Source organism: Plectropomus leopardus, chromosome 3 (assembly GCF_008729295.1).
Source record: "Plectropomus leopardus isolate mb chromosome 3, YSFRI_Pleo_2.0, whole genome shotgun sequence".
Classification (NCBI taxonomy): domain Eukaryota; kingdom Metazoa; phylum Chordata; class Actinopteri; order Perciformes; family Serranidae; genus Plectropomus; species Plectropomus leopardus.
In genome coordinates this window covers 14,268,642-14,295,046 of record NC_056465.1, presented here as the reverse complement: position 1 = coordinate 14,295,046, position 26,405 = coordinate 14,268,642, and the positions used below count along the sequence as shown (strand labels likewise).

General features: G+C 38.6%; 1 protein-coding gene across 1 annotated transcript; it reads right to left on the bottom strand.

The window, feature by feature from the left end:
- Window positions 1-2,965: 2,965 nt before the first annotated feature.
- Window positions 2,966-26,405, bottom strand: acsbg2 (acyl-CoA synthetase bubblegum family member 2). The gene is made up of 15 exons (XM_042483722.1): window positions 26,217-26,405; window positions 20,684-20,819; window positions 19,873-19,994; window positions 17,346-17,617; window positions 15,116-15,204; window positions 12,765-12,885; window positions 12,209-12,289; window positions 11,789-11,938; window positions 10,577-10,753; window positions 9,439-9,620; window positions 7,882-8,124; window positions 7,553-7,770; window positions 7,246-7,385; window positions 5,814-6,060; window positions 2,966-4,534 (listed from the first exon to the last, which is right to left on the bottom strand). Exons 1-15 carry the CDS (start codon window positions 26,221-26,223, stop codon window positions 4,416-4,418), a joined length of 2,304 nt encoding a protein of 767 aa, XP_042339656.1. The 5' UTR covers window positions 26,224-26,405; the 3' UTR covers window positions 2,966-4,415.

The window sequence follows — 26,405 nt, the reverse complement described above, 5'->3', positions numbered from 1 at the left end:
ATGTTATTTTAATGTTATTTTTTATTTTGAAATCATATTATTAATAAAGTCATTAAGTACTGTTGTCCCAGTGTGTGTCTGATCGTCATTGACCGCCGTGTGACCCGGTTATGGCTGCTGGTGCAGGGTTCATGTAAAGTTCACGTGATGGTCATTGCAGTCTGCGGGGTTAAAAGGACACGCAGCGGGCCGGGCAACAACGCTCATGATGCATTGACCATCTATCGAGGAAATGTCACTATAGGGAGAGACGTTTATTGGCGAAGGCTGATCAATAAATTGTACTCTGTGACGCAGCTCTGCCCTGAGAAAAACTAGTGGGAGTTTTTTGCCATATCATTTATTCTGAGTAATCTGTCCCTTTAGCACGTCTGACTGTGCCAAACCACTGTGTCCAATGTAACAAATTCATAATCAAGACTACAGTATTGCAATACAAGATTCATATGAATTTTCTTGTTGTGACTGAACATTTGTCAGGTATTTAACTTACCAGATAAGTCTTTTTTTCTGCTATCAGTTCTTAATTGACTTTCCAGAAAAGTTACAATCTTGCAAAATATTTCAGTATTTAAATGAAAGCTAAAAGCAATTGTTTGGTGAATAGATTAGTCCCTTCATCAACAGGGAGTCTGGGAACCTTAGGGTGTCCCTGGGAGTGACTGCAGGAGGACTGCCAATTTATTGTATGATCATTTTTTTTTTCTTTTTTTTTCCTTAAAAAAAAAATAAATAAAACTAGTCTAAAAATACACATTAACATGCACGCATCATATTTTGCCTTTTGAAAACTTTTGTCAAAGTGGAGTTTCCTCCCTCACCTACCTGAAAAGCAAATACAGGTCAAGACTGCAGCCTGCAGGCTGATATAGGCCCCTACTTGCCTGGATTAATCTGCAATTCAATTTTATACTATATATGAAACTGGGGGTCCCTGCTTTGTCTCTCTTTCAGTAAAGGGGTCCTTGGCCTGAAAGACGTTGAAGAGACATGGATTAGTCAATCTGTAACCCGGTTAAGTAATTTTCTAAAGAAAAAACATGCCAAGAAATTCACTGTTTCCAGCCTCTCGGGTGTGAATATTTGCTGTTTTTTTCGACCTGTTTGGACCATTCAGACAAAACAAGCAATTTCAGGGTGATACATAGGGTGAAAATATAAGAATTTAGAATTTTCTGATATTTCCTAATCAATAATGAAAATAATCCTAAAATGCAGTAAAATTACATAATACAGTGATAAAGGATCCTATCCATATTACCCATGGCTAGTTTTATGGCAACATAGTCTTTCAGTTCTTGACAACCTTTATTTTTAGCATTTTGGAGAAATCTTGAGTGATTACCCTGACATTTGAGTTTATAACAAATAAGTACAAATTAACTGAGAGATGTTTCTAAATGTATAATGTTTTGGAAATGCCTTGGACCAAAATTCCTGAGAAATCTAATTGGACATTTGCTGCAGACAACATATTTTTCATTACTGTTGGTTGGACTGGCTGAACACACCTGCCTTTAATGAAGCACTCGTCAGGTCAAGCCCCGTCACAGCTGACATTTTGACCAATCACAGCAGGAGAAGCACAGGTGTTACTCATGACAATGACGATGTCTCCAGTCCATCAATATACACAGAATACTGGCTTTGAAAAATATCTGCAGGGTTTTTTTAATACTTGTAGGTGGTTGGTGAAAAACTCAAGCACCCACAGCAGCCGTCATGAGAGGTAAGTTACTATTACTATGACTCTGAGAAATCAAAGGAAGTATTTTTACTCTGAAGGTGTTTGTTGGTTGACTTAATTCTTTTGTATTTTTTCAGCCTATGGCTTTTTTTTGGTGTTATATTGGATTCATAAGCATTTATTTTACTTTGTTACTTAAATTGTAAGGAAATCAAATATACTTCAACAGTCTTGTGATAATGCAGCCATCGTGAAACTTGAGAATCAGTGCAACTCACAATCAGCTGAAGTCATAATATTCATCACATTGTGCAGGTGCAGTGAAATGGCAACTACTTACTTGTGTACAGTACCATTTAAAGGTACTTGTAGTACTTGAGAGCTTACATGCCATGCCCATTCAGTACTTCAACTCCTGTATATTTGAGATAAATATTGTACTCTTGACTCCTTACACTTACACTACATCTGAAAATTTTAATAGAAATAGTTGCTTTGCAGAGTCATTAATATTACAAATTATAACCAAGAAGTTACAGTATTTATTATAGCTTTAGACTTTATTGGTCCCCAGGGAGAAATTCACGAGCTACCCAGCACTATAAAAAGAGAATTAAAACTAGCTTTAGCTGCAACACAATAATGCATCAATAATTACAATACAACATAATATACATTATTCTGAAATGGGACTACATAACAAGCATTTTAGGTATTTTAAGAATATTCTGCAGTGATTTTTTAAAAATTTTTACCCCAGTAAAAATTTGAATGCATGGCATTTTATGTAGAACAGAATTTCTACATTGCGGCATTACTACTTTTACAGTAAGAATAATTGCAGCACTTTACACTAAATAGGCATAAAAAAAAACAGACGTTGGTTCTATTGCGAAAGGCTTTACTGGGTAATTGAGGCAGTCCAATTTACTGACACATTACTCCAATAACTACAAAACAAAATAATTGAAGAAAAAAAAAGCTCATGGTTCCAACCAGCTGAACAGATGAGTAAATCTGCCTCTTCCTTTCACGCCCTGCAAGCTTGTCACGAGCAACGAGGCGACTAAACTTGGAATTTTTACCCTCTCTTTGCATGTTAAAAAATACTTAAAAATCTGTGTTTACCATGTTGTTGCTTTTAACAAGTGCCATTATTCATATTCATATACTTTTTAATTTTGCTGCACATATTAACCAAGACTCACTAACAAAAGAAAAATTGTGTCACAATGGGGCCTTTCTGGTTGAATAAATTATGAATAAAACAACACTTGAGCTTATTCAACTTTTATTCCATAACTGATAAAACACACAAACATTCACATGTCTGTAGACAGAAACAGGTCCTCTTCCTTTGTCTCCTGTAGTTTCATGCACATTTGCATCTTTCAACCCTGATATATAACAATAACAGCTCTTTCAGGTCAGGTTAATCCAGATGCACTGAATCACCGTCATGTCCTTATTTAATTTTATATACAGCAAAATTGCTCCGTTTTGTTTACCCTGAAGTTTCCTGTTACTTCAAGCGAACCGTCACCGCCAAACCCTCCTTCACTTTCAACCAGCAGAGTGCTACAAATACCTACGATATGTTTATTATTTACACATTACTTCATATACAGGATCTTTGGAGTACAACAATCTCTTACTTTAAAACTTCCTTTACTTTGAAGAAGTATGAAATGTCTTCAAGGAGGCTAAAGACGTGTGGTCTCCAGATTAAAACTTCGAGCATTTGAACATTTATGTGTGTGATGTTTAAGGGATGGCAACAGACCAGTTGATATATTTGCCATTGAGCTACATATAATCTAATCTATTTACATTTCTTAGTCCAGGTGCAGTTTTTTTCCATGTCATGAGATTTCTGGGCTGCTGGATGAATGGCTGAAAAATCAAGTGTTAGGTAATAAGAAGTGAGAGACGATGGAAGCAAAACATATTTACAATATTCCACAAAAAGCATCGCAGGTGTACACGTAGAGGGACTGTTGGAAAACATTTCAACAGGACCAGGCAGGTGTGTAACGGCCTGCATCGAGTCAGCACACAGAACAACTGACTTTACAATTACAAAAGGCAATAGATATGGCTTCAATGACATGTTTTTTTAACAGCATGAAAAACAAAATTTGGATGCTTAGTTATGAGACTTAAATACACCCCTGTCTCTGCAACTACCTTTGCAGAAAACAAAGGCAAGAACAAACCACCAAGTACATGTAAAAAGGCCAGTAAACATTTGGAGATGATTGCTGAATTACAAACTCAATCTTCAATCTTCATTTGAAGCTCATTTTGGCCCATGTAAACTTTGGCAAACTGAAAATAAATTAAGAAAAACATGTTCAAAAACACAAATTACTTCTCTAAAAATATCCAATAAACTTCTATTTTTGGATTCTGTCTCTTTATGTCAAGTAACACAGTGCAATAAACAACTTTTCCTACATCCACCTGCTGCAGATATTACCGTTATTATAATCCAAATAAATAGTTGACTTCAGCTTAACAATTATGTCTTCAAAATCATAAAGCTATTTTACAATGGCTTCTTTCTCAGCTTTCGATTTTGTACAACACCCACATGTAAACCAAGACAGAACGACCAAAACTTAAGGCAATCAAAATGTTTTTTTGTACAAGAGAAAAATGGTTGGCTGAATGAGGTGAGTCTGCATGTTAACTCAGTCTGGATCCCCCTGCAGGTAGAGGAGCAGCTCTATTTGGGAGGCAGCGGGTTGTCGGGGGTCGTTGGAGTCGCCAGCTCCTTGTAAAAGTTCTCAATCTGCTCCTTGTACATCTTTACAACCACCGGACGTTTCAGCTTCATGGTTGGGCCTGCAGAACAAGTAAGAAATTCACAATGTTAAACACTTCTTCAAACCACAGTTTAAACTGCACCCGAGGTTTAGACTAAACTTAGTTGCTTTGTACCGTGGAGGTCACATAAACTCCCCTGGACGTGGTTGTATCTGAGGTTTCACTCTAAGTGCTGCTCACACGAGTCTGCAGCAGATTCAACGTCAGAATTCAGCATAAAGGCTGATTTCTACATAGAAAATAATTCCATCAGTTACTATGGGAGGGAATCAACAGAGGCCCACAGATACAATATTTTCACCATACCTGCATGGCGATACAATATTACAGGAATTTTGAAATGTTTTGCAATACTCTGAGTATTACAAAGACACACATTGCAAATCATTAACTTTTCTCAGCTGCAAGTTAAGAAGAAACTTTGTCAACATTGTTTTTTTTATCTAAGAAGAGTTTTAAATTTGTTCAGTCCTTTTATGGCAACAATATGTAAATCTAGGGACTGAAAAAGCAATTGATTTTATTATTCTGTTAAGTTACCAAAAACTCAATTTGTATTTGTGACATATATAATCTATATAATAAAACAGCAATTGTTAGCGTCTGTTAACATTGCCATGCAAAAAATGGAAAATGTTATAAATGGAAAATTATAACACAGTCGTGACTTGAATAAACCATAGATAAAGGGATTCATTTGATAAGTGGTTCCCAAGTGGTCGGTCACAATTATTGGGGTAGGAAAAATGAGAAAATAATTTCTGATGATCAAAAATTGTTTGGGTTTTTTTTTTTCAGATTGTGCTCTGTCATTTTTCCTTTTTGAGGCTTGGTTTAGTTTTTAAAGGCTGGAAACTATTAGCTATTTTCATGATCTATTCATCATTTTGTCTATAAAGTAAAAAAAAAAAAAACAGTGAAAAATAGCCATTACAAACAAGTGACTTACTAAAATAGCTTTTTTTTCATTGCTTGACAAATGCCTGAGAAATTGTTGGCTTTCTATTGACGAAAATTCATTGTTTCAGCTTTAGTAGTTTTACCGCTCCCCTTGAAGTTACTCAAATAAAAAAGTCTGAGAAGGAAAAAAAATACTCTTAGATTTAACCGCTTACATCATACATGGACACTTTGTATTAATCTAAAATATGTTGGAAACCACTGAGTTAGATGAAGCCCTTTCTTTACATAAGTAGCTCAGGAAGGTGTTTCAAGCATTAATTCACTCCATATTAATTCAACACATTAGAGGCTTAAGATGTATGAAAGAGTCATCAGTTTCTGCGAAACGACTCACCCAGCTCTCCTCCTGAAACGGAGAAATCCCGATCCAGAATGATCCACTTCTGAATGCGCTGTGCGTTGGAGGTCGCCTTCTCGTTGACTCTGTTGATGCCCTCCTGGATGGCGGCGTGGACAGCCCGGTCTCGGCCGCCTGCGATCTCGGAGACTCGCGTGGCGTTGCTGCCCAGCTTCCTGCACAGCTCAACAGCTTCTGGTGTGAGCTCGTCCTCTGGGTCGCCCGTCTCTGCATTCACCTGGCACTGGAGAGGGGAAAACATAAAAAAAAAAAAAAAAAGTTACATTTTATTGCATTATATTTGAATTTTCGTGGCCATGCGGTTTTAAGCATTAATGCATTTCAAATTTTGGTTTTTTTCCCTTGAAGCCCACTAGATGGCAGCATCTAAGGAGAGATGTCTCGTGTCGTTTGTTAATGCTGCTCTTTCTTTCAGGTGAGACCATGCATCGACTCTCAGATATCAGATAAGAGTATTAAGATAAGGTGCAGTGTTCCTGACAAGACGCATAAGCAGTCTGCATTTGATATCCTCCACTCTCTTTAACAGCCAGCCTGTCTTATCTACATGAATACCGATTTCCTTCTCATTAGGATGCCCCGCTGTCCTCAACTTCACCTCTGATTTAAGCAACAGAACCATGCTTGCTGTAAAGTCTATACAAACATCCACAAACATGCAAACGCCATTTCTCACATAAAGTGATATTTATAAAAAAGAAGCATGTGTGCACCTCAGACATATTTTAGACCAGGTGTGCACACAGTTTTCTAGAGGTAGCTGACGATGAAATAAGGTGGACATGAAATATAGGGTGACTGAAGTAGCCTCAGAGCAAAATGATTGTTTAGGCTGTTTGAAAAATAACACAATGAATGAAAAGTGGCAGTCTACACTGTGCTCTGTAAAATGTCAAGGGTGCCTTCATAAAACTTCATTTTAAATTAAAAGTGATTTAGTTATTATTTCTGTTTATCTCCCTTTCTATCATCTTTGGATTAAATCTTCAGTGTTTACATAATTTAAGTCTGTTTCTGTTAAATATGAGCTCTAAATGTTATAATTCATCATTCTGACGATTAATAATAATGATTGGGATATCACTGCAATTATAATTTGCAGGTAAATGTCATGATTTTGTGGTATGGGCGCTATCAACAGACACAGCTGTGTGTCAGTGACACAGTGACAGCTTATTTCACGCTGTTGAAGAACCTCTAAACGGCTCTCTCTAGTGTTGGAGGAGCTATAGATATTAATATGTAAACAGCCGATACATGCCTCACTGTGGGGGTGGACATGAGGCTCATGCGCCAGATTGAGATTTACAAAACATATCCAGGTGTATGTTGCGGCTTTATAAATTTGATGAAAAGAGTGCGTATTGTTTTATGCATCTTGCCTCAGGTCCAGGTCTCAGTTTCGTACCTTAATGGTGAGCAGCATAGAGAGAAACTTCCTCTTGTCTCCAATCAGCATGGCGTTACTGATCAGCGGCAGGGCCTCCTTCACAGCATCCTCTATGGGAACAGGAGGGATGTTCTCTCCTCCTGCTGTGATGATCAGCTCTACAAAACAAACAAACACAGACAGGCAGATGAAGAAAAATCTACAGCAAAAGGACACTCAATACTTTTTGGAAGCTGTAAACAAGAATCTTCTGTCTCTCTTCGACCCAGTACAAATTCACATTATTGACTGTCGTCTAGCTCCTCGAGGACTACAGAACACGCACCTTTAATTCTTCCGGTGATGAAGAGGAATCCTTTCTGGTCGTGTTTGCCCAGGTCACCTGAGTGCAGCCAACCCTCTGCATCGAGAGCCTCGTCCGTCTTGTCGGGCATGTTGAGGTAACCCATGAAGACGTGACGGCCCCAGAAGCAGATCTCACCGTTACCCTCCTCGTCTGGGTTGTGCAGCTTCGTCTGGCACCCTGGGATCTCTTTACCACAACTGCAGGACAAAACATTTTTATAACTCACCAACAAGCATGTGTTTGGAGTTGGGACGAGTTGGAAATTCTGTGTCAAATCACACGGATGTTAATTTAAAAAAAAAATGTACCTGGTGAGCTGGAAGGCGTCAGGGATGGAGATGGTGTGAGGGCCGGTGCTCTCACTCATGCCGTACAGCTCGTACAGGGGGATGTCCAGGCTGAGGAAGAACTCCAGGGTGTCTTTGGTGATGGGAGCAGCGCCGGTGTAGCACTTGTTGCAGCGGTCCAGGCCCAAAGCCTTACGCACCTTTTTGAACACAAACTTTTTGGCCAGTTGATAGCTGATCGGTGTGCGGCCAGCTGCTCCACCTCTGTGGAGAGACAAAAAACAGCAGCAAGCGTGAGTGAGTGCCGCGTCAGCAGCATGGCTGTGGGGATGGTAACACTGAAATATCTCACAGACTACTGAACGGATCGCCATGAAATGTTCAGAAATACATGTCCTCCAGAGGACAAATCCTGATGATTTTGGTGATCCCCCAGAGCTTTCCTCTTGTGCTACCATAAGTTGGACATTTGTCATTTTTAAGTGAAATGTCAACAACTATTAGAGTGGTTGTAATAAAATTTGGTACAGACATCCATAGTTCCATATGGATGAATTGTAATAACTTATTGTGATCCTTTAACTTTTTATCTGGCTCTATTAGCAGGCCAAAAAACATGTATCCAAAACTTTGGTTTATTGCAGAAGACAAAACTTCCATGCTTGCAATTCTTTTAAAGGCTGTTATCACTATTTTATGATATCAAAGCTCGTTTTCTCGTGATAATAGTTTAATCTTCATTTAATCTTGGAAAAAAAGTTAATTATGAGATAGTGAGATCATTTATCACATTAAAAGCCTGAAGTTGCAGCTGGGTTTGTCTTCTGCTTAAATGACAGGGACTTTTCTAAATGTAATCTCTAACAGAAAGACAAAATGCAATTTCTGGCTGTTAGATCTTTAACTGAAGTACAATCTGATGTGTTAATCAATAATCGCTACTCCCTGATCGAACATTTTCAGCTGGAAGAAGTTGCTAGAGTTGTCAAAACACTATCTAAGCATGCTGGCATGGCACTCCTCATCTCTGATAAACATAATCAGTGTGAGGAAATGACCTTGTTTTCTCGTGATAACAGGTTGATTATCTTGCAATAACAAAGCTGGTTTTCTCATGATAATTAAATGATTAACTTGTGATCTTGAGATAATGTTGACAGCGTTATAAATATAAAAGCTGTTCTCGGCTCCCGTAGTTCAGAGTCAAATTTCTGCAAAACGGAAATTCCCATCAGCCTCAGCTGTACTTAGCTGGTTACGCCTGCTTAGCATCAGCATGCTAACGTAGTGACATTAGCATGTAGCTCACAGAGCCGCTAACATGGCTGTAGCCTCTAAGTCTTGTGTCATGACTTAAACTGGCTCACATAAATCCAGCATTTAACAGATAATCTTGAATGCCCCAAAAATAACATATATGCAATGCTAATACTGATCACCGTGATCTCATAAGAGAGAAGTAATAACATTTCAAAAATAACATTTCAGTAAAAAAAGACAGGATTGGAGTCATGAAAACAGGAACAAGGAGTGATTTAAGAATGTCTTGTTTGAAGCACTAATTTCATGTGCACGTACTGATTCATCTTGGTCAGATTCGTCTGCAGGCCGACATCTTTGGCCCAGGCAGCCAGTTTCCTGCGCACAGCGGAAGACTTGGCTCCAACAGACTTCATCTTCTCCTGCATCTTCTCCCACACACGTGGGACGCCCATGAAGGCTGTGGGACGCACCTCCTTCAAGGTGTTCACCAGAGAGCCCTGACGATCAAGAAAGCAGAGTTTTTTATCACAAATATAACATGCAGTTTACAGAGCACATGGAGATGAGTAGAAGAAAATTAGATCGGCCATCGCAATGCTATTTGAAAATTGTTGGATGACATATAAAACTCTTTTTCATGTCTATGTAACGCTCAGGATTTCCCCTTAACATGCTGGAACTCTTAATCTACGCCTGTTAACTACATTACACACTCGTGCTAATGAACGTGTAAGGATGATGATGCAGGAATGAAAGAAGCTTTGAGAATTAAAGACCCGTGAGAGGCAGCAGCTCAGCTTTTTACACAGCAGATTAAATCTTGTATTATCCATGAAAGGGCACGTTATAAACGGCGCACATGATTCAAAGATCAGGTTTTTTTATGACCGGTTGATTCATGACTATTCACTGTTTTTATGCCCCTAGTCTATGAAATACTCTCCCTGTTGACCTTAAAGTGGGAAAATTATTCTTTTTAAACTCTGGCTTTTAATGTTGGATAAAAGTAATTTCTAAAAAAAAAAAAGATTTTTTTTCTTAAGATTTTTAAAATATACTCCTCTGGTTGTTCTAAATGTTTTAAATTATTGTTTGGTTTGATTAATATAAACATTTATTCACTTAGTTTGTTTTTGCTCTCTTTCTCTTCTACACAGTGTTTTTAATCTTGTTTTTATAAAGAAATTTGAACTTTTTCTCTGCATGAAAGATGCTACGGATGAATTATTAATATTTTAGTATTGTCATTTTGATGTAAATAAATCAAATATACTGTAACAGGGAATGTCATTGTGTCAGCATCAGATTATTTTAAATGACCTGTTCCACCTTCTATAAAAATGTTTAATAGTCACATATCTATCTCTGGAGATAATAATGAGCCTCATAGTTTGGATGTTAATGTGTTTGTGCACCGTTCATAACATCTAAAAACACATTTATTGTGTCTCACCTTCAGTGCATCTGGCTGAGCGAAGTGGGTCACCCCTCCGACCCTCATGGTGCACCAGATGTCGACCATTTGAGCAGCGATGTGGCTGAGCGGCAGGTAGCTGACCACCACCTCCTGAGCCTGGGGGGCGTCTGTCAGACGCACGTGACGTGCAGTGGAGAGCGCTGTCCACGTTATCTGAGAGGAAAGAAGAGGAATACAGTTAATAAGGTATCTTAATTGTTATATGTATGGGAGGTCACACTGAGACCTGCTTTTCCGTACAAGATGCACACAAACTGTCGAATGTTTATGACCAAAGTGTTTCATAGGTGAACTTTGAGAAGAATAAAATGCATGTGTAAAAAGTTGTTTCAGACATCCAGGCGCCATGTTTATGAGTCTAATTTAACATAACTAAAGCAAGTGGTAGAAGTATTCTGATCTTTAATTTAAGTAAAAGTAGTCATAATACCATGAAAAAATACTGCAACAAGAGAAAGGCCCGCCTTCAAAACCTTAAACAACAATATGTACTAGTGTACTAGCGTCAAAATATACTTTAAATATGTCAAAAAGTAAATTTACTTACTATGCAGAATTGCCAATTTCTGAATGATAATTTATCACTGGATTGTAATTACTGATGCATTCATGTGTAAGCGTCACTTATGTTGCAGCAGGTAGAGGAAGGGCATATTTTAAATCACTCTGTATACTGCTTGGTATATTAGTTTATGATACTACATCATAATTTGAGTTATATTTTCTATTAATAGTTTAAACCTGGAAAATAACAAGTTATATAGTATAGAAAAAAAAATGCAATGTTTTTTTTTAAAATGTAGTGGTGTAAAAGTAATAAACATAAAATAGAAACATCATGTAAAGCAAAAGTATTTCAAAATAGTACTTGTTGAGTAAAGGCACTTAGTCACATTCCGCCACTGATGATAGCACACACGGTTATTGTCTTGAACACAAAGTACTAAAAGGTGGAGTCATTTTCATTCCTTAAGGTATTTTGCTGATTCATCCCGGAATAGAAACCTCTCTAAAAGGCAGTGTAAGCGTAGTACTTTTATATAGATGTAAATATCTGTCAGCTGCAACTTCACTTTTCACCCTTTATAAATTAAAAAAACCCAAAAACAAACAGGTATGTTTCTGTCATCAGGAGCCAAACATGTGACACTCGTCTGAAGAGGCAGAAACACAGTTGGCTGAACTTACATTATCATGGCTGAGCATGACTCCTTTGGGCTGGCCTGTGGTCCCTGAGGTGTAGATGAGCGTGCAGCATTGGTTGGGCTTCTGGCTGGAGATGATTGCATCGAGGGGTGCGTCAGGCTCATCGCGTCCAAGCTCCATGAATTCCGCCCACTGCGGTAAAAGAAACAATCATTTAGATGATGCGTTTTAAACAAAATATTTTTCTATGGCTACAGACATGGGGCTGTCTAAATTCCCTGCCACTGAAAAAAAACGACTTTTTTAAAGTTTTAAAGCTGACGGTTCCCAATAATAACACTGCAGCAGTGGGTTGCAAGAGAATTAGTTGGTCTATGCACTGACCTCCACGGCCACTGACAAGACCACAGCTCATACTGTGCTAAATAAATGCTTCCAGGATTGACATTTTAATGTGCTTACTGTGTACAGATTTGGTCTCTTCTCTTTTAGTGTATCTTTGTACTGGATAATGGCTTTCAAGTGAGGCAGCTTGTCTTCAACCTGTGAACAATCAGAATACAATCAAATTAGCACATAAATGCAGGGAATAGTCAACAACACGCCATCATTTCAACACTACTGGTTACAAATATTTAAATATTTAAAATATAAATATATGCAAAACACAAGGCAAATATTGTCTTATTTCAACAAGGCAATTACTATCTATCTACTAATATTGGCTTACTACAACATCAATCTCAAAAGTACACAAAACAAACTCCTATTGTGTCTCACAACAGGAGATTTTTCTGTTATGTTATGTGTCTGCTATGTCACATGTATCTGTTATGTCATTTCTTGTTTTCAGCTGATCTCTATTCATTTCCAAAAGATGCCACCAAGCCATATTTCTTTATATACTTTAATTGTGGTTGGAGCAAAATAGACATCTGCTTCCTAAAAACTTTATTTGTAATCATGTCTTCAATTCATAATGTCCTCAGTATTTATCTGTAACTCATTCTGATCTCACCTGTAGGATCTTCTGAAGCTGTTTGTGGTTCTCCACCACAATAACATTGGCCTTGCAGTTTTCTGCTACATACTGGCATGCCTCAGGAGAATTGGTGGTGTAGATGCCAACAGCAAACCCACTGCAAACAGACGAAAGGTCAGTCAGGCTTTCAGCACCTTACCTTCAACCTTTACACAGATTCAGATAATGCTCTGCCCTTGTGCAATTTTAGAAAATCTTCCATGTAAAACCATAGAGTGTATAAAAGAAGTGGACACAGCCTCTTAAGTCAAGTTAATGTAGAGGTGGCTTAAACCTGATCTAATGGCCAGCAGGGGGCGACTCCACCAATTGCAAAAAGAAGTCTCATAGTATACAAGTCAATGTTAGGGTGCACTCGCACTAGGCAATCCTTACCGTGCCCAAGCGTGTTTGACCCCCCAAAGTCCAGTTCATTTGACTAGTGTGAGTGCTCCGCACGAGCACAAGCACGGGTACGCAACGTAAGCAAGACTTATAATTGATGTGACCGTTCCTCTCGACAAAACATTTTTGGGTGGTTTTGGGTTAAGTATCTCCACTAACTTTCTTTATTCTCTCCATTTGTCGGTATTCTTAACTATCTCGTTTCTAGTGAAGATAAGAACACAGAAACTACCTGACCTACTTTAGCAGCACTGTTTTTATTTTGGCTTTCCGGCAACGTGACCCACAACAAACGTGAATCTACAACTGAGTCTATATAACTAAACCTGTAATTCAGAACTGGTTTAACAAGCTAACCGTAGTTTCAATGCATTCCTGTTTTCATGTGTCAGCACTACAAAGCAATAAGAGCGTGGGAGACTTGATAATCTGCAGAAAGTATCAGCATAATGTGTTGCAGTTTTTTGTTTTAGCACACAAGCGAAAAGACAAGTACTGGTCCGTCTTATGAACCAAACTCAATGCCAGAATGCACACCTGATCAGTCTTCCATGAACTGCAGTAAATAGGAATTATCACCATAATCACGGCTCAGATTGGGCAGGCGTTGTGAAACACTCAGTGTGCTATCACAGATGTTTCTTACTGAAGAGGTTTTGTTGGATTCTCAGATGGATTCAATTTTTAGATGAATAAAGGTTCATTTTGAGGTTGTCAACACTGAATTTTCATGCAACTGATGCAGAAACGAGGCATATGATTACTGTTAGAAGTTCTCAAAGCCTTGACTGAAGTAAAAGTATCAATGCAACATTGTAGAAATAGTCCTTTCCATATAAAAGTCCAGCATTTTTAAGTGTAATTAAGTAAAAGTAAATGAGTGTTATCATCAAAAAGTACTTGTGCCCTGTGACTCACATTATAATATAATTGGATAATTAATTCTGAAAAGATCTTTGTGTGAGCAACAGTTTACTGTTGTAGCTGGACAAGCTGGAGATAGTTTTAACTACTTTTGATACAGTGGGACCCCCATAAAAGGGCTCCAGAAAAAGCTGATGGGTCATCATATAATAAAGGAAGGAATTTTATGATTATCATGTGTGGGGTATTTTTAAAAGTGTAAAATCTTAACGTTAAAAGTGACCAGTAACTATAGCAGTCAGATAAATGTGGAATATAAAGTACATTATTTTCCTCTGAAATGTAGTAAAGAATATAAGGGCTGGCCAAAATAATAATCATGATTATTTTGATGAATACTGAGATCACAGCTATCTATTATGATTTTATAGATTCTAGTGACAAAAAATATTTTATTGCACTTTCACAAGCAGCACTGCTTTTACTTTCATGTTGTTCTTCATTCTGTTAATAAATTAAAACATCTCTGCATTAAAATAGACTAAGAATGAGGTTGTTCTTCATTTAAATTCAGTGATTCTCCTGGAGGCAAACTATAAATACAACTGTATAAAAATTTTTAAAAAACCACTGAATCCAACCAAGTTGAAACAGTGTTTATGAGTAGACTGTGATGTTGTTGTTTTTTTACGTTAATATTGCAGCGGATCATGTTTATTTAATTGTGGGAAGACAAAATGTTGGTCACAATTAATATTCAATTAATTGTGCTATACCAGAGTACATACACAAAGTAACTCAAAATGGCATTTCAGGACAGTACTTGGTTTCATCGGTTTCCTGTTTGTCATAGTGGTGTAACTGCAACCTATTAATGTCTTTCAGCTGAGAGGCTACATGCTGAACTGGACGACAATCGAAGGTTATGCTTTGGTGAACTCGCATTTCAAGTTTCAAGTTTGCTGAGTATCACACCACTCAGGTATGAAAGACATGCACACATAAACTCACACATAAACACAGAGTGAGCGAACACTGAGCTCACCGCTGACACGTTCAGAGATGAAGATGAAACTCACCCTGCCAAAATAGCTGCAATGTCAGAGATGAACCACTCAGCAGAGTTGAAGCCCAGGATGCCGACGCCGTGGTAGCGCTTCAGACCAAGCTGTAGAAAAACAAAACATACCTTTTAAGTATAAATAAAATTAGACAAAGTTAAATAATCCTAGAGATAATATCGTGCTATCCTGCAAATCTACATTGAGAGTCCATTTCCAGTTTATAATTTAGCCGGGACAAAGCAAGTTTAGTGTAATTTTAAATTTTGGGGGACATTTTCTGCCATTTGACTGAATATACTGTAGCTGAGAGGCAGACAGAAAATGTGGGAGGAGAAAAAAAGAGATGACATGCAACAAAAGGGCCCCTGTAGGATTCTGGGGGATGTTGTAGTTGATGTATCCCCTAAACCACTGTGATGCCCCCTTTTTAAATTCATTTTTAAACCACAGTTTGGGAAAATGAACAGAGCTCCACCTGCTGTTATTATTCTACGTCAAGATGACGCTGGCATGAGACTTTTGGGAACCAGTTAATTTTGGTTACTTATTAAAACAACTTCAAACCAACAAAATATCGACAACATCTGTCAGCATTCTACATCAAATTGATTTTGGCACTAGACATTAAATTTTGGTCACAACCTAAAATTAACCAAATATCAACGTCCGTATCTGACCAAATGTCTCTCCCTCTGTTCCTGAGTTATGACGCTGAATAATCTTCAGGAGAGGGTTTCTATGTTATGATTATCTTACCTTTTTAGACATTTCTGTGATATTTAGTTATGAGTAGGATATTTGAATTATGGGAAAAAACATGTTTTCAAAGTAACTTCGACATTTGATCACTGAATTCCAGTCAGTTTATTGTTGAGTCGAAGTGGATGTTCGTGCCAAATTTGAAAAAAATTCCCTTGAGCTGTTTATCTTGAGATATCACGTTCACAAGAATGAGACAGATGATTTCACAGTGACTCTGACCCATGACCTGTGGCCACCAGAACCTAATCGATTCTAATCAGTTCCTGAGAAATCGTGTTCATGAGGTAGAAGAACAAACCAAAAACATAATCCCTTTGGCCACTGGTATTGCTGGCGTGGAGGCATAAAAAAGCTATTCTTTCCATGAAAAAAGTGAAATTATCACGTTTTACAATGAAAACAGTGTCTGTATACTCCTTAAACATTTGGAGGCTTTTTGAATCTCTGGCAGCAGATCTGCTGATCTACATGCTGATCTGAGCTCATGGTTGCTGCAGGCACATTGCCACAGCAGCTGTTACTATGGAAACAGCCAAATGTATACATGAGACTGCAGTAATTGGAAGTGATACCAAGTTTAACACTGCAATGAGCTTTTTAAAATAACTCATGTCTCTCATAATGGTAGCTGAGTGTTAGACATGTGGCGCTCTGCATCACGTTGCATGTCGCAGAGTCAGCATGTGTGGAAGCATGAAGTTCAGGTTTGTTTGTATGTATAAGTACAGAGAGACAGCATGTCTTTATGTGTGCGCCCTGCCCAGTCTCCATGCTGACTGTGTTGAGTTTCACGGTAAACAATAACGTGCTCTGTCCTGCACGAACAGCTGAGGCCTGTCCTGAGCTGTCCCACTCACACTTCATTCCAACTCCTTTGTGATGCACCGCGTGTTGTCTAGACGGCCTTTAAAACACTCACAACAGTGTCGATTGTTGAAAGCAAAACAGAAACCTTAGACGTTTGATACTGATGGACAATTGTTGCTCAGAGTGGATTAAAAAAAAGGGAGCATGCACTTTACACACTTTTACTTCTCCCCATCTGAAATAATACACTTAAATTTCAATGCAGAATATTATCTATTATGTCAATTACATTTAATGAACAGTCACTTGTCTATTAAAAAATGTCTATTTTGATTTCACAGAGCCCTAGATGACATATTCTGAATCTTGTTTTGTCCAACTAACAGTCCAGAACCCCAAAATATTCAATTAGCAATGATATCAAACATAGAAAAAAACAAATTTGGAGAGTTCGGCATGAATTCTTTTAGCTCTGATGTGTGTTAAAACTTATTAATGGGAAAGCTGAAAATATCCTTAAAAGTGGAAGGTTTTGACGGTTTGTGCTGCTAAAATCCTTCCAAATATTACTGTATTTAAACAGGAAGCATTTGAATATAAACTATAAAGATGATGCTTTAATTCGTTACTATATCACCACTATTTATACTAGATTACTCAGTGGATTACAAACTACCTTAAGGAAGCTCTTGGCAGCGGTGCGGCAGCTCTGATAGTAATCTCTGTAGGTCAGGCTCTTCTGCTGCTCGCCCTCCTTCCAGCTCAGAGCCGTATAGTCGCCAAAGCGCTCCACAGCTGAGGTGAACATCTGGTTGACGGTCAGAGGGGTCTCAGCAGCCAGCCCAGAGTCCCCCATCCTCAGCTTCACCATTGCGTCACCCTGTGACGTCGACAGGCCGGGCTCTCCTGCTGTTGGCACCGCCAGGGAGCTTGGGCGCTGGGCGTTCACTGGAACAAAAAGACATTCAGAAAATTAGCAAACCGTTACCAAGAGATTTTATAACGGATTTATTTTTACAAGCAACATGCAGAACTAAATTCTCTGTTTGTTCCCTTTTCTACAAATATACATGTAAGTTGCAACAGACAGAGAATTTGTCTTGTTGGAGGTAATGTCATCATGACACACACCCTCTGGCGCTACATTCAAACTACAAATACGCATGAGCCACCAAGCAAATACGTGAGTCTGACCTTAGCCCTGAGCAACAGTCATACAGTCAGTGATGTAAGCCATGTATTTGTCTCTGAAACAGTTAATATTGTCAAACCATATTGACTTTTTAACAGTTTGTTTGAGCCAAACATCCTCTAATGAGACCCAGAAGGTTGTTTTACTTACTTTGTAATGTAAAGTCTGAGTGCTTTGAAAAGGACTCTATACATCAGGTGTAGTCTATTGTCATTATTTTCATAAATAAAAATAACATTTTCATCAAAGTAATGCTTAGCTGCAGATCCCCATGCAAGTTGTAAACAACTCCCATATCAGCAGACAAAAGACTACTTAGTTACAGTACTTTTTTGGGAATATCTGTATTTTACTTTTTATATGTCTGTAATATCATGAAATTACTTTAGATATTTAAGTACAGTAAACTATAAGATACTTTAAAACTTTTAGTCAAGCTTTATTTTGATAGTTTACTGAAACATCTACCCGAGTTATTTTCTGGTAAAGTATCTGTATTTTTACTCAAGTATAGCCATCAGGTACTTCATCCACCACTGCATGTCAGCCAAACTTATTTGTAAAAGAAAGAGGAAGCAAACAGAAAATAAAAAAAAAACCCTAACTGTCTGCTGTAAACGTTCATCACAGTTTGTAGAACGACTTCCTGATTCAACTTAGAGCCATCATTCTGGCCATAGCTGTGAGCGAAAACAGTTTCCTGTGTAGCGAGGGATTATTAGCAACGTTTGCAGTGCACTAACCTTTGATTTCATCTTAAAAAAAGATGGTTTGGATTAACTTCATAGCGTACCCCCCATGTTCCTTGCCCCATGAGACCAGTTCATAGCGATATTGCAGCATTAAGAGATCTAAGCTACAAAATTACCATGAGCAATAAAACCACTGACCTGAACCAAAAAAAAAAAACCCTAGTTGCAATAAACAGTGTTAATTAAAAATGGGAAAGCACTAAATTCCATCTTGTGTGTTCTACAATTGGAAAGAAAAGTGGGTCAATGACCGGACAGCCAACAGGATGTTTTCAATAAACCATGGCGTCATATGGAAGACGGATGCACTAAATGATGGTAGATTTATGACCGAACACAAACAGCTGGTTGTACACAGCAGATGACAGGGCATCTGCAGCGGCTGCAGACATGTACAGTTAAAGTTAAGTTATATTTAAGTCAGTATCTTAAAGAATAACTGAAAGATGATGTCAGAGTATAATCATATTATGAAAGTAAACTAATACAATATTTAACAGATTATTTACTCCACTGACTTGACTTTTCAGTGTCATTATGAAGATTCCTGTAAGCGCACGTCACAGTTACAGTGATAAGCGAAACTTAACTAATATTATGGAATAAGCAGAACATGTACCAGGAATCTCCCCTCAGTGACTAAAACAGGAAGGAATGTCCAAGCGAGGACTGGAAAACGCCGTCAGGAAAAGGGAAGTCAAGTTTGTTCTGCCAAATAATGCAGAGTTAAACCAACTTCCTCTGGTAAAAAGAGCAAAAGAACACTAATGCAGACTTCAGCAAACCAACACAGTGACTGGATCCAACTGACACCTCTTCCTAACAAACACCAAGTAATTAAACTCTGGTGGATGGAACGCAAAAAAGTGTCAGCATGGTCTGATCTGATGTTCACTCATTTGCAAAGCGTCCAGATACGAAGAAGTGTTTACACCTCCTAACTGGAAAAAATGCAGATGAGCGTGGACACATCAGATTGTTCCATTTTTTTCAAATGAAATGTGCTAGCGAGATCTGTGCATCAGTGAACAAGATGAGCAATGTGTTGCTTGCTAGAGAAACAATTGTTTTGCACTCCATCCACCAGAGTTTGCTGGCTCGCTGTATGTTAGGAGGAGGTGTTAGGATAAAGCCTGTAAATTGCTAATCATAATTAGAATCCAGTTGCATCACCCTCACAAGTTTTAGAGTTCAAAGAAGGACAAGGAAAGAGCAAACACACTGAAACAACGCCCTCGGGGCTTTTCTTCAGCGCTCACCCGTTTGTGTGTTTGAGGTCTGTCCAGCAGGGACCTCTGTAGTCTTGGTGCTGCTGGTGACTTTATCATATGCACCAATCTCCTCTTCCCTTTCCCCTGCAGACTCCTCCTCTGAAGACTCACTGAAGAAAAGGAAAGGAAAATACACGTTAGTTGACACAGCTGAGTGGACTGTTGCATCCTGGGGGGGGACACCAGAGGCAGAGACCTGAACCTGCCATGAGTCATGTGAGGAATACTGTGGCCTTCAAAAACTCATCATCATCATCCTGAAAGCACATATTATACCTTTAGTTCAACCTTACATAACAACAATAATTTCAAAGTAATGTTTATATTATTATTACATAAAATTAAAGCTTCATAACTGACAAAGCCACTATTATACTGACAGGAATGTAATCCTACACACAACGAGGCTGCACAATTACTAATATTATGTGAGTTCCCACTGAGCACTGATGCTTTAACCTGGTTGGTATGTTTTGCTGTCATCTGCATCTCAAATCGAAGTGAAAGACAATGGTGCTGCAATTCTGCAAAAAGCATCACCAACTAGCTATCAAGCTAATCTGTGACTACATCTGACTCCAGACCAGTGGCTCCCAAACTTTTTGGCTTTAAAAAAAAGCACAAAAACAAACCACAGGCCCATTTTAGAGGTAAAAAATCTTTATAATATAAATAGCAATTTGCAAAGCAGAAAAATTAGTTTTTCTAACTTATTTTTTAACCTATGACCCCTCAGATCTAGCCAAAGCTCTTGAGACATCGGTGTCAAAGTATCCTGGATGTGTTTGTGCGGTCGTACTTTGCTGTATCCACGATGCCGTCATCGAGGGAGGCTGCGCTGTCCCCTGCACCACAAGATGACTCCAGGAAGCCGCCTGCTCGGGGAGGCTCCATCACCACGGCTTCAGACATGACGGTGGGCTCACACACAGTCACTGAGAGGAAAGAGGAGCGGCAGGGCTCGTTAGTGATTGTATACATCACAAGTGCATTACTTAAAAGCATCATTGACGAGTAAAGTTGGCTGTTACAGATTATGAGTAAGACAGGACACAAGCCACATGTGCATATGCAAAATAGTATAAGCAAATCCAAACACTATCAGGCACATCTCAAAAAAGGCAAAAATAGCATCACAAAAAAAACCCTCAGAGACTGAATGAGGAGTTTGACATTTTACCTTTTTTCCCAAATCTAAGGCTATTTGAGCTATTTCACTGGTTTTATTTAGTGTAAAGCTGCAACTCATGATTATTTTCATCATTGATCAGTCTATCAGTTGCTTTCTCAATGATGTCCAAATATTTTGAAACATTTTTGAAAACCAAAAATAACCTTTTGAAATTAGTTCTTTTATGCAAAAGCCTCAAACTTAAAGATATGTAGTTTATACTGATATAAAACAGTGAAAAGACACCTATCCTCACAATTTAGAATCTACAACCCAAGAACGTTTTTTTTTTAAATGTCAAACGGTTCTAAAAATAGTTGCTGACTGTTTAATTGTCAAGTAACTTCTTTTTTCAACTCTAATTTAATACACAGAGTAACTTACTGTTCATTCTTTGCACTTTATTTAATTATGGCGAGTCTTCTTTGTATCATGTACCCAAATCATCAATCAGTCGCTATATTCACATGATCATATGACTAGAAACTAAAATGTGGGTGTGTGAGACTAATATGTAATTAAATATCGTGGACTTTTCAGTTTGTGATGTGATGTTTAGATATTTTCACAACTAATAGTGGGTGTAGGCCAAGGATTTACACCTGCAGTCATTATTTCAGGGTGTGAGTGCTTTTTATTTGATAAGGAAACCAGACGCATGCTCTCTCTTTTGAAAAGATATCTGTACACTTCAAAAGTAAACAAGAACTGCTCCCTTTGGTCTCGAGAGTAATGCCAAAGTGTGACAGGCGGCAGCTTGCAGTACTCACAAGACTCACACCTGAGTGCTGTTGGCACCAAGTCACGCTATTTTTTCTAGCACTCGTAGTTATGTTTACACACCCATTCTAGTTTCTGGCTCTTGTGCAGGATCCACTGTATAATTTTTACCTCCGCCAAGAAGGTTATTGAGTTCAGTTTGTTTGTTTGTTGGCAGGATTATGGAAAAACTACAGATCAGATTTTTCTGAATCTTGGTGGAAGGGTATAGCATGGGCCAGAGAGGAACCCATTACATTATGGATCAAATATGAATCAAAGGGTGGACAGACAAATTATTTTTCACATGAGTTAACATGGCAGGATAGGCCATTTGGCGGATCTGTGCTCTTTGAGTGGCCTTCTAGCAAAGACACAATTAACTCTAAACATTGATGACATACGGTGACTGACCACTGCTAAATTTATACAGAAAACAGAAGAACCATTATGTGCACAATATAAATTTGACACGTTATCAACCTTTCAAGATTGCTTTACGAGCTGCTGAACAAACCTTGCCTTTGTCTATACAGCAACTGATCCAAAATTTGGTTGTATGGCAACAGCATGGCGAACGTGCAACTGAGCGGGCAAAGTGGAAAATTGTGCTGCAGATAACATTGCAAATAATGGTTTGCCTTTCATTACTGTGCCTGGACAACAAAACACCAACATTTCCTCTGTTCCACAAAATCCGATGAAAGACATGCAAATCTGAGTCTGAAACCAAATATGAAAATATGAGGGCATGAAAGTCAAAAAGAGCCTGATTGTTATCAATCATCCTTCATCATTCACATGATGATCCGGCATGTAAAAGGTAATCTGTTCCATTTCAAAAGAGCTGGAGGGAGATTCCTTTTTTGCCTTCGCCATTACCTCATCACAGGAAACAACGTCAAATGCCTCCCAGACAATAAACCATCGCCACTCAGCCACAGTAAAACCCACCCCTCCATGACGCTCCCTCTCATTCATGCCCCCTCTTTTTGGTAAATCACAGGTCCGAGCTGCTGCTGCTGCTCTGTTTATTTAAGGGGGCTGAAAACACATACCAGCGGCTTCGCCTACCTATTGTGACTATCATGACTCGCCTGTCAGGCACAATTGAGCTCTAGAGAGGTCAGAGAGCAGGAACGAAAATATTTTCAATGGAGCTTTAGAGTTTGACACATATTTACCAACCACACCTTCAAATATGTCACCACAAAAACAGGTAAAATGACTTTTTAAAGAGGTGTCAATTGTTTCTAAAACAGGCAGCAACAAAATTGCTAGAATTGCTGAAAATCTCAAACGGCCCAACCTTTTAAACCGTCATCGCTATTGTGAAGGAAAATCAATCCAATGCTCAGGTCAAGCAGCCAGCTGACCCTGATCATGGACTGTATAAAGATAATGCACGTAGCCATTGTTGCGTCACCCATTGGTTTGTGCACTCCCATTTTGTAGCCTTGAATTTGGCATTTTGGCCATTGCATCTGTTTTTTTGGAGGGTCTGTGGACTCTATCCATAGCTTATCACCCAAAGCAGCTCTACCCTTAATTATGTGTAACTTTAACTGTAAACTGGTGAGTTTTATAAAAATTCACCTCCTGTACAGTTCTCATGAGTACTGAAACCAGCCACAGAGACCAGAACTGTTTTTTTGTGCCAAGCTGTAAACATGTTTATTTGCTGAAAAGTTTGGCATTTTAACATGTGGGTTTATTGGGATTTCCTCTGTTTGGGAGCCAGAATCAAGTGGCCATTAGAGGAACTGCAGTTGTTTTGGCACTTGGCGGCATTTTTCAGCCCCAGAGATCGCCACTTGACCCCGATGAGACTTTGTTAATGAGTTCTACGGAGGCCTAAAGGAGACAGATGTCACAGGGTGATCTCACCAATGCTGCTGTTTTATTTCACCTCTTCCTCCCACAGCAGCTGCAGATTCCTCAAGCAAACAGCTGTTTGGGGTTTCTGGGTCTCCAGCAGTATGTAGAGAGATTTAAGTTGAGGGTGGAGGCAGATATGGAGTAAACTGGGCTCTGGTTTGGGTAGACATTTTAAAATGTCCCCCCTGTCCTTCGTCTTAATGCTCCATCATTGTGTTGAAGAGCTGGGATGGGTGAGGGGCATGACACTGATCTTGAGAAAAGGCTCAGTCACTTGTACCTCATGTCTGGATGAATATAGCCTTGAAAATCAGACTGGAAAGGCCCTAAGGCTATTTCCTGCTTGCCCCCTTTTTATTTCCTCTCAGCAGCGTGTCCATTTATGTCTGATGAGTTTCATCACATGAGCTTTTCACATTTAGATCATGTCCAAAAGCTGGAGATGCATGACTGGTGTGACAACCCCCTACTTGATGACAAATGCCTTTAAAACATCAATCATTTGTCATCAGGCTTTACTGAGTCATTCATCCATGATTTACAACCTGAATAAGACTCCTGCCTGCTGTGGTAAACTATCACTTTCGGATTTGTCATAATCCTTTTCTTGCAATGCTGTTGCTGACTGATCTCACCCATAGTGCACGTTTCTGGGCTTCCCCTTCACTTCCCAAAACACCGTGATTTCTTGAAATATTTTTTCTCAGTATTGATTAATCTGCTGGCTGACGGATTGTTTTGTCAGAAATTGTCAGAAAATCATTTTTAAAAAAATGTTATTTACAGATTCCCAGAAGCCAAGGGGATGTCTTAAAATGTCTTGCTATGCTCGATCGTCTTGAGCTGGGCAATATCAAATCGATATCACATTGATGTTGTGATATGAGACAAGACATACTCTTTTGAATATTGTAATAGCCTATTGTAAGTGTCATCTTTTACTGGTTTTAAAGGCTAAATTACAGTAAAGTGATGTCATTTTCTGAAATTACCTGGCTGTTCAAGCTGTTCCTCCATTTGTCTCTACCCAGTTAATCATTATATCCACATTACTAATGATTATTATTAAAATTTCAATGTTTAATCGTTTGTGAAAGCACCAGTAGTCAACCCTGCAATATTGTCGCAGATCTATATTGAGATATTTGGTCAAAAAACATTGTGATATTTGATTTTCTCCATATTGACCACCCCTACATGATCAATAGTACAAAACCTTAAGATATTCAATTTACGATGATGCAAGAGGAACAAGCATGAATTCAAGATAGCTGCTGATTAAATTTCTGTCACTCAAAAAAGTCAGTTTAGATTAATCGTTCCAGATTTACTTTGATATTCCTTTAATTCCAGAAAGACAGACTTTTGTTGTTCCATCCTCTTGTGCATGTTTTTGTTTAATTTCCTTGTCATGTGCCAGCACAGGATGAATTATCTGTTGGATTTAGCACTGCGCAAGCTGACATTATTATTGCAACTGCATTCATGCAATCAGGAGAGGATTATGAATGTAGAGCAGAGTCGTGTGTAGCAGCTGTTCAATTCAGAAAGGGAATACGCAACAGTTGGAAAATAACAACCAGCTCTTTTTACATTTTTATCATTGATTAAAATAGTGTGATTAAGTGTCATCTTCATAAAGACAGCAGACGACTATTTCAAGCCCATAATCAGCCAAAACCATAAATGTTTAAAACCAAACAAGGGGCTCTCCCATACAATACCCCCATGCCTGCAAACTTCAGTTAGGTTAATCCCCTGTCAAACTGAACAGACAAAAAACCCACCCCTCCCTTTAGTTTCATCTCTCTATTCTCATGCATAATCTCTCCTGGCTGTCTCCACTTGACTGTCCTAAACTATTGCTGTCACCCAAAACACAAGAGAAATGAACTGAATTTCTATCAATACATCCTCTGCATCCTCAGCCAGCCGCTGCCTCTGAACAGCAGGGTGGTTTATGACTGGGCGTGATCCTCAGCATCCTCACTACACAGTCCCCACATCAAGCTTAGCATTATTGATCCAGTTTCAAGTATTTGAAAGATAATGCAGACATCTTAAAAAGTGGGATGGGGCTTTAAAGGCATCCATTTAATTGTCATCTGGCAAATTCACACAGATCTGCTGGCTGGGTTACACCCTTCTGCATGCAGGCAGATGCCCACATGTTGTATGGAGCTGCTCATTTCACTTCCTTTTAGATGTACAAATTAAATAATTGTGTATTTGTATTTTTAAAATATCTGTGCTCAAATCAGGCTAAACGTGAGCTCTATTTAATAACATCTACAGAGGAAATAGTTCAACCAAATGATCACAAGTGATGGCACAAAACCAGATAAATTACCTGATAATAATTCATATAAAATCTGTAGTGTCATACATTAAACATTATATAAGCAAGCTGGGATTTTTTTTAGATATTAACCAGCAGTTTCTGATCTGTCTAAGTGAACGCTGGAGTTCGATGTGACAGGACTACAGCTCAGCTACATTAAAACATATAAATTGAGCTACTCACATTGCATTGCTTGATTTCTTTTTTCCCGGTTTGTGTTTGAGGTTTTCTCTTGAATCTTCCTCTTTTCCTGTTTCCCTCGCTGTAATTGCCGTTTGTCGCTAAACCTTCACACACAGATGCGCCAACAGCTCACTGTTTCTACAACTTGAGCAGCGTACCATTCATTTTCAAACACCAGCCGGCTTTGTT

What these genes read in the sequence shown, in the direction of transcription:
- acsbg2 (XM_042483722.1), bottom strand. An exon ending in GACCTCAAACACACAAACGG is followed by an intron (nt 17,618 to 19,872) that starts GTGAGCGCTGAA and finishes TTTTTGTTCCAG; the next exon opens with TGAACGCCCAGCGCCCAAGC. An exon ending in AGCTTCAGAAGATCCTACAG is followed by an intron (nt 12,290 to 12,764) that starts GTGAGATCAGAA and finishes GATTGTTCACAG; the next exon opens with GTTGAAGACAAGCTGCCTCA.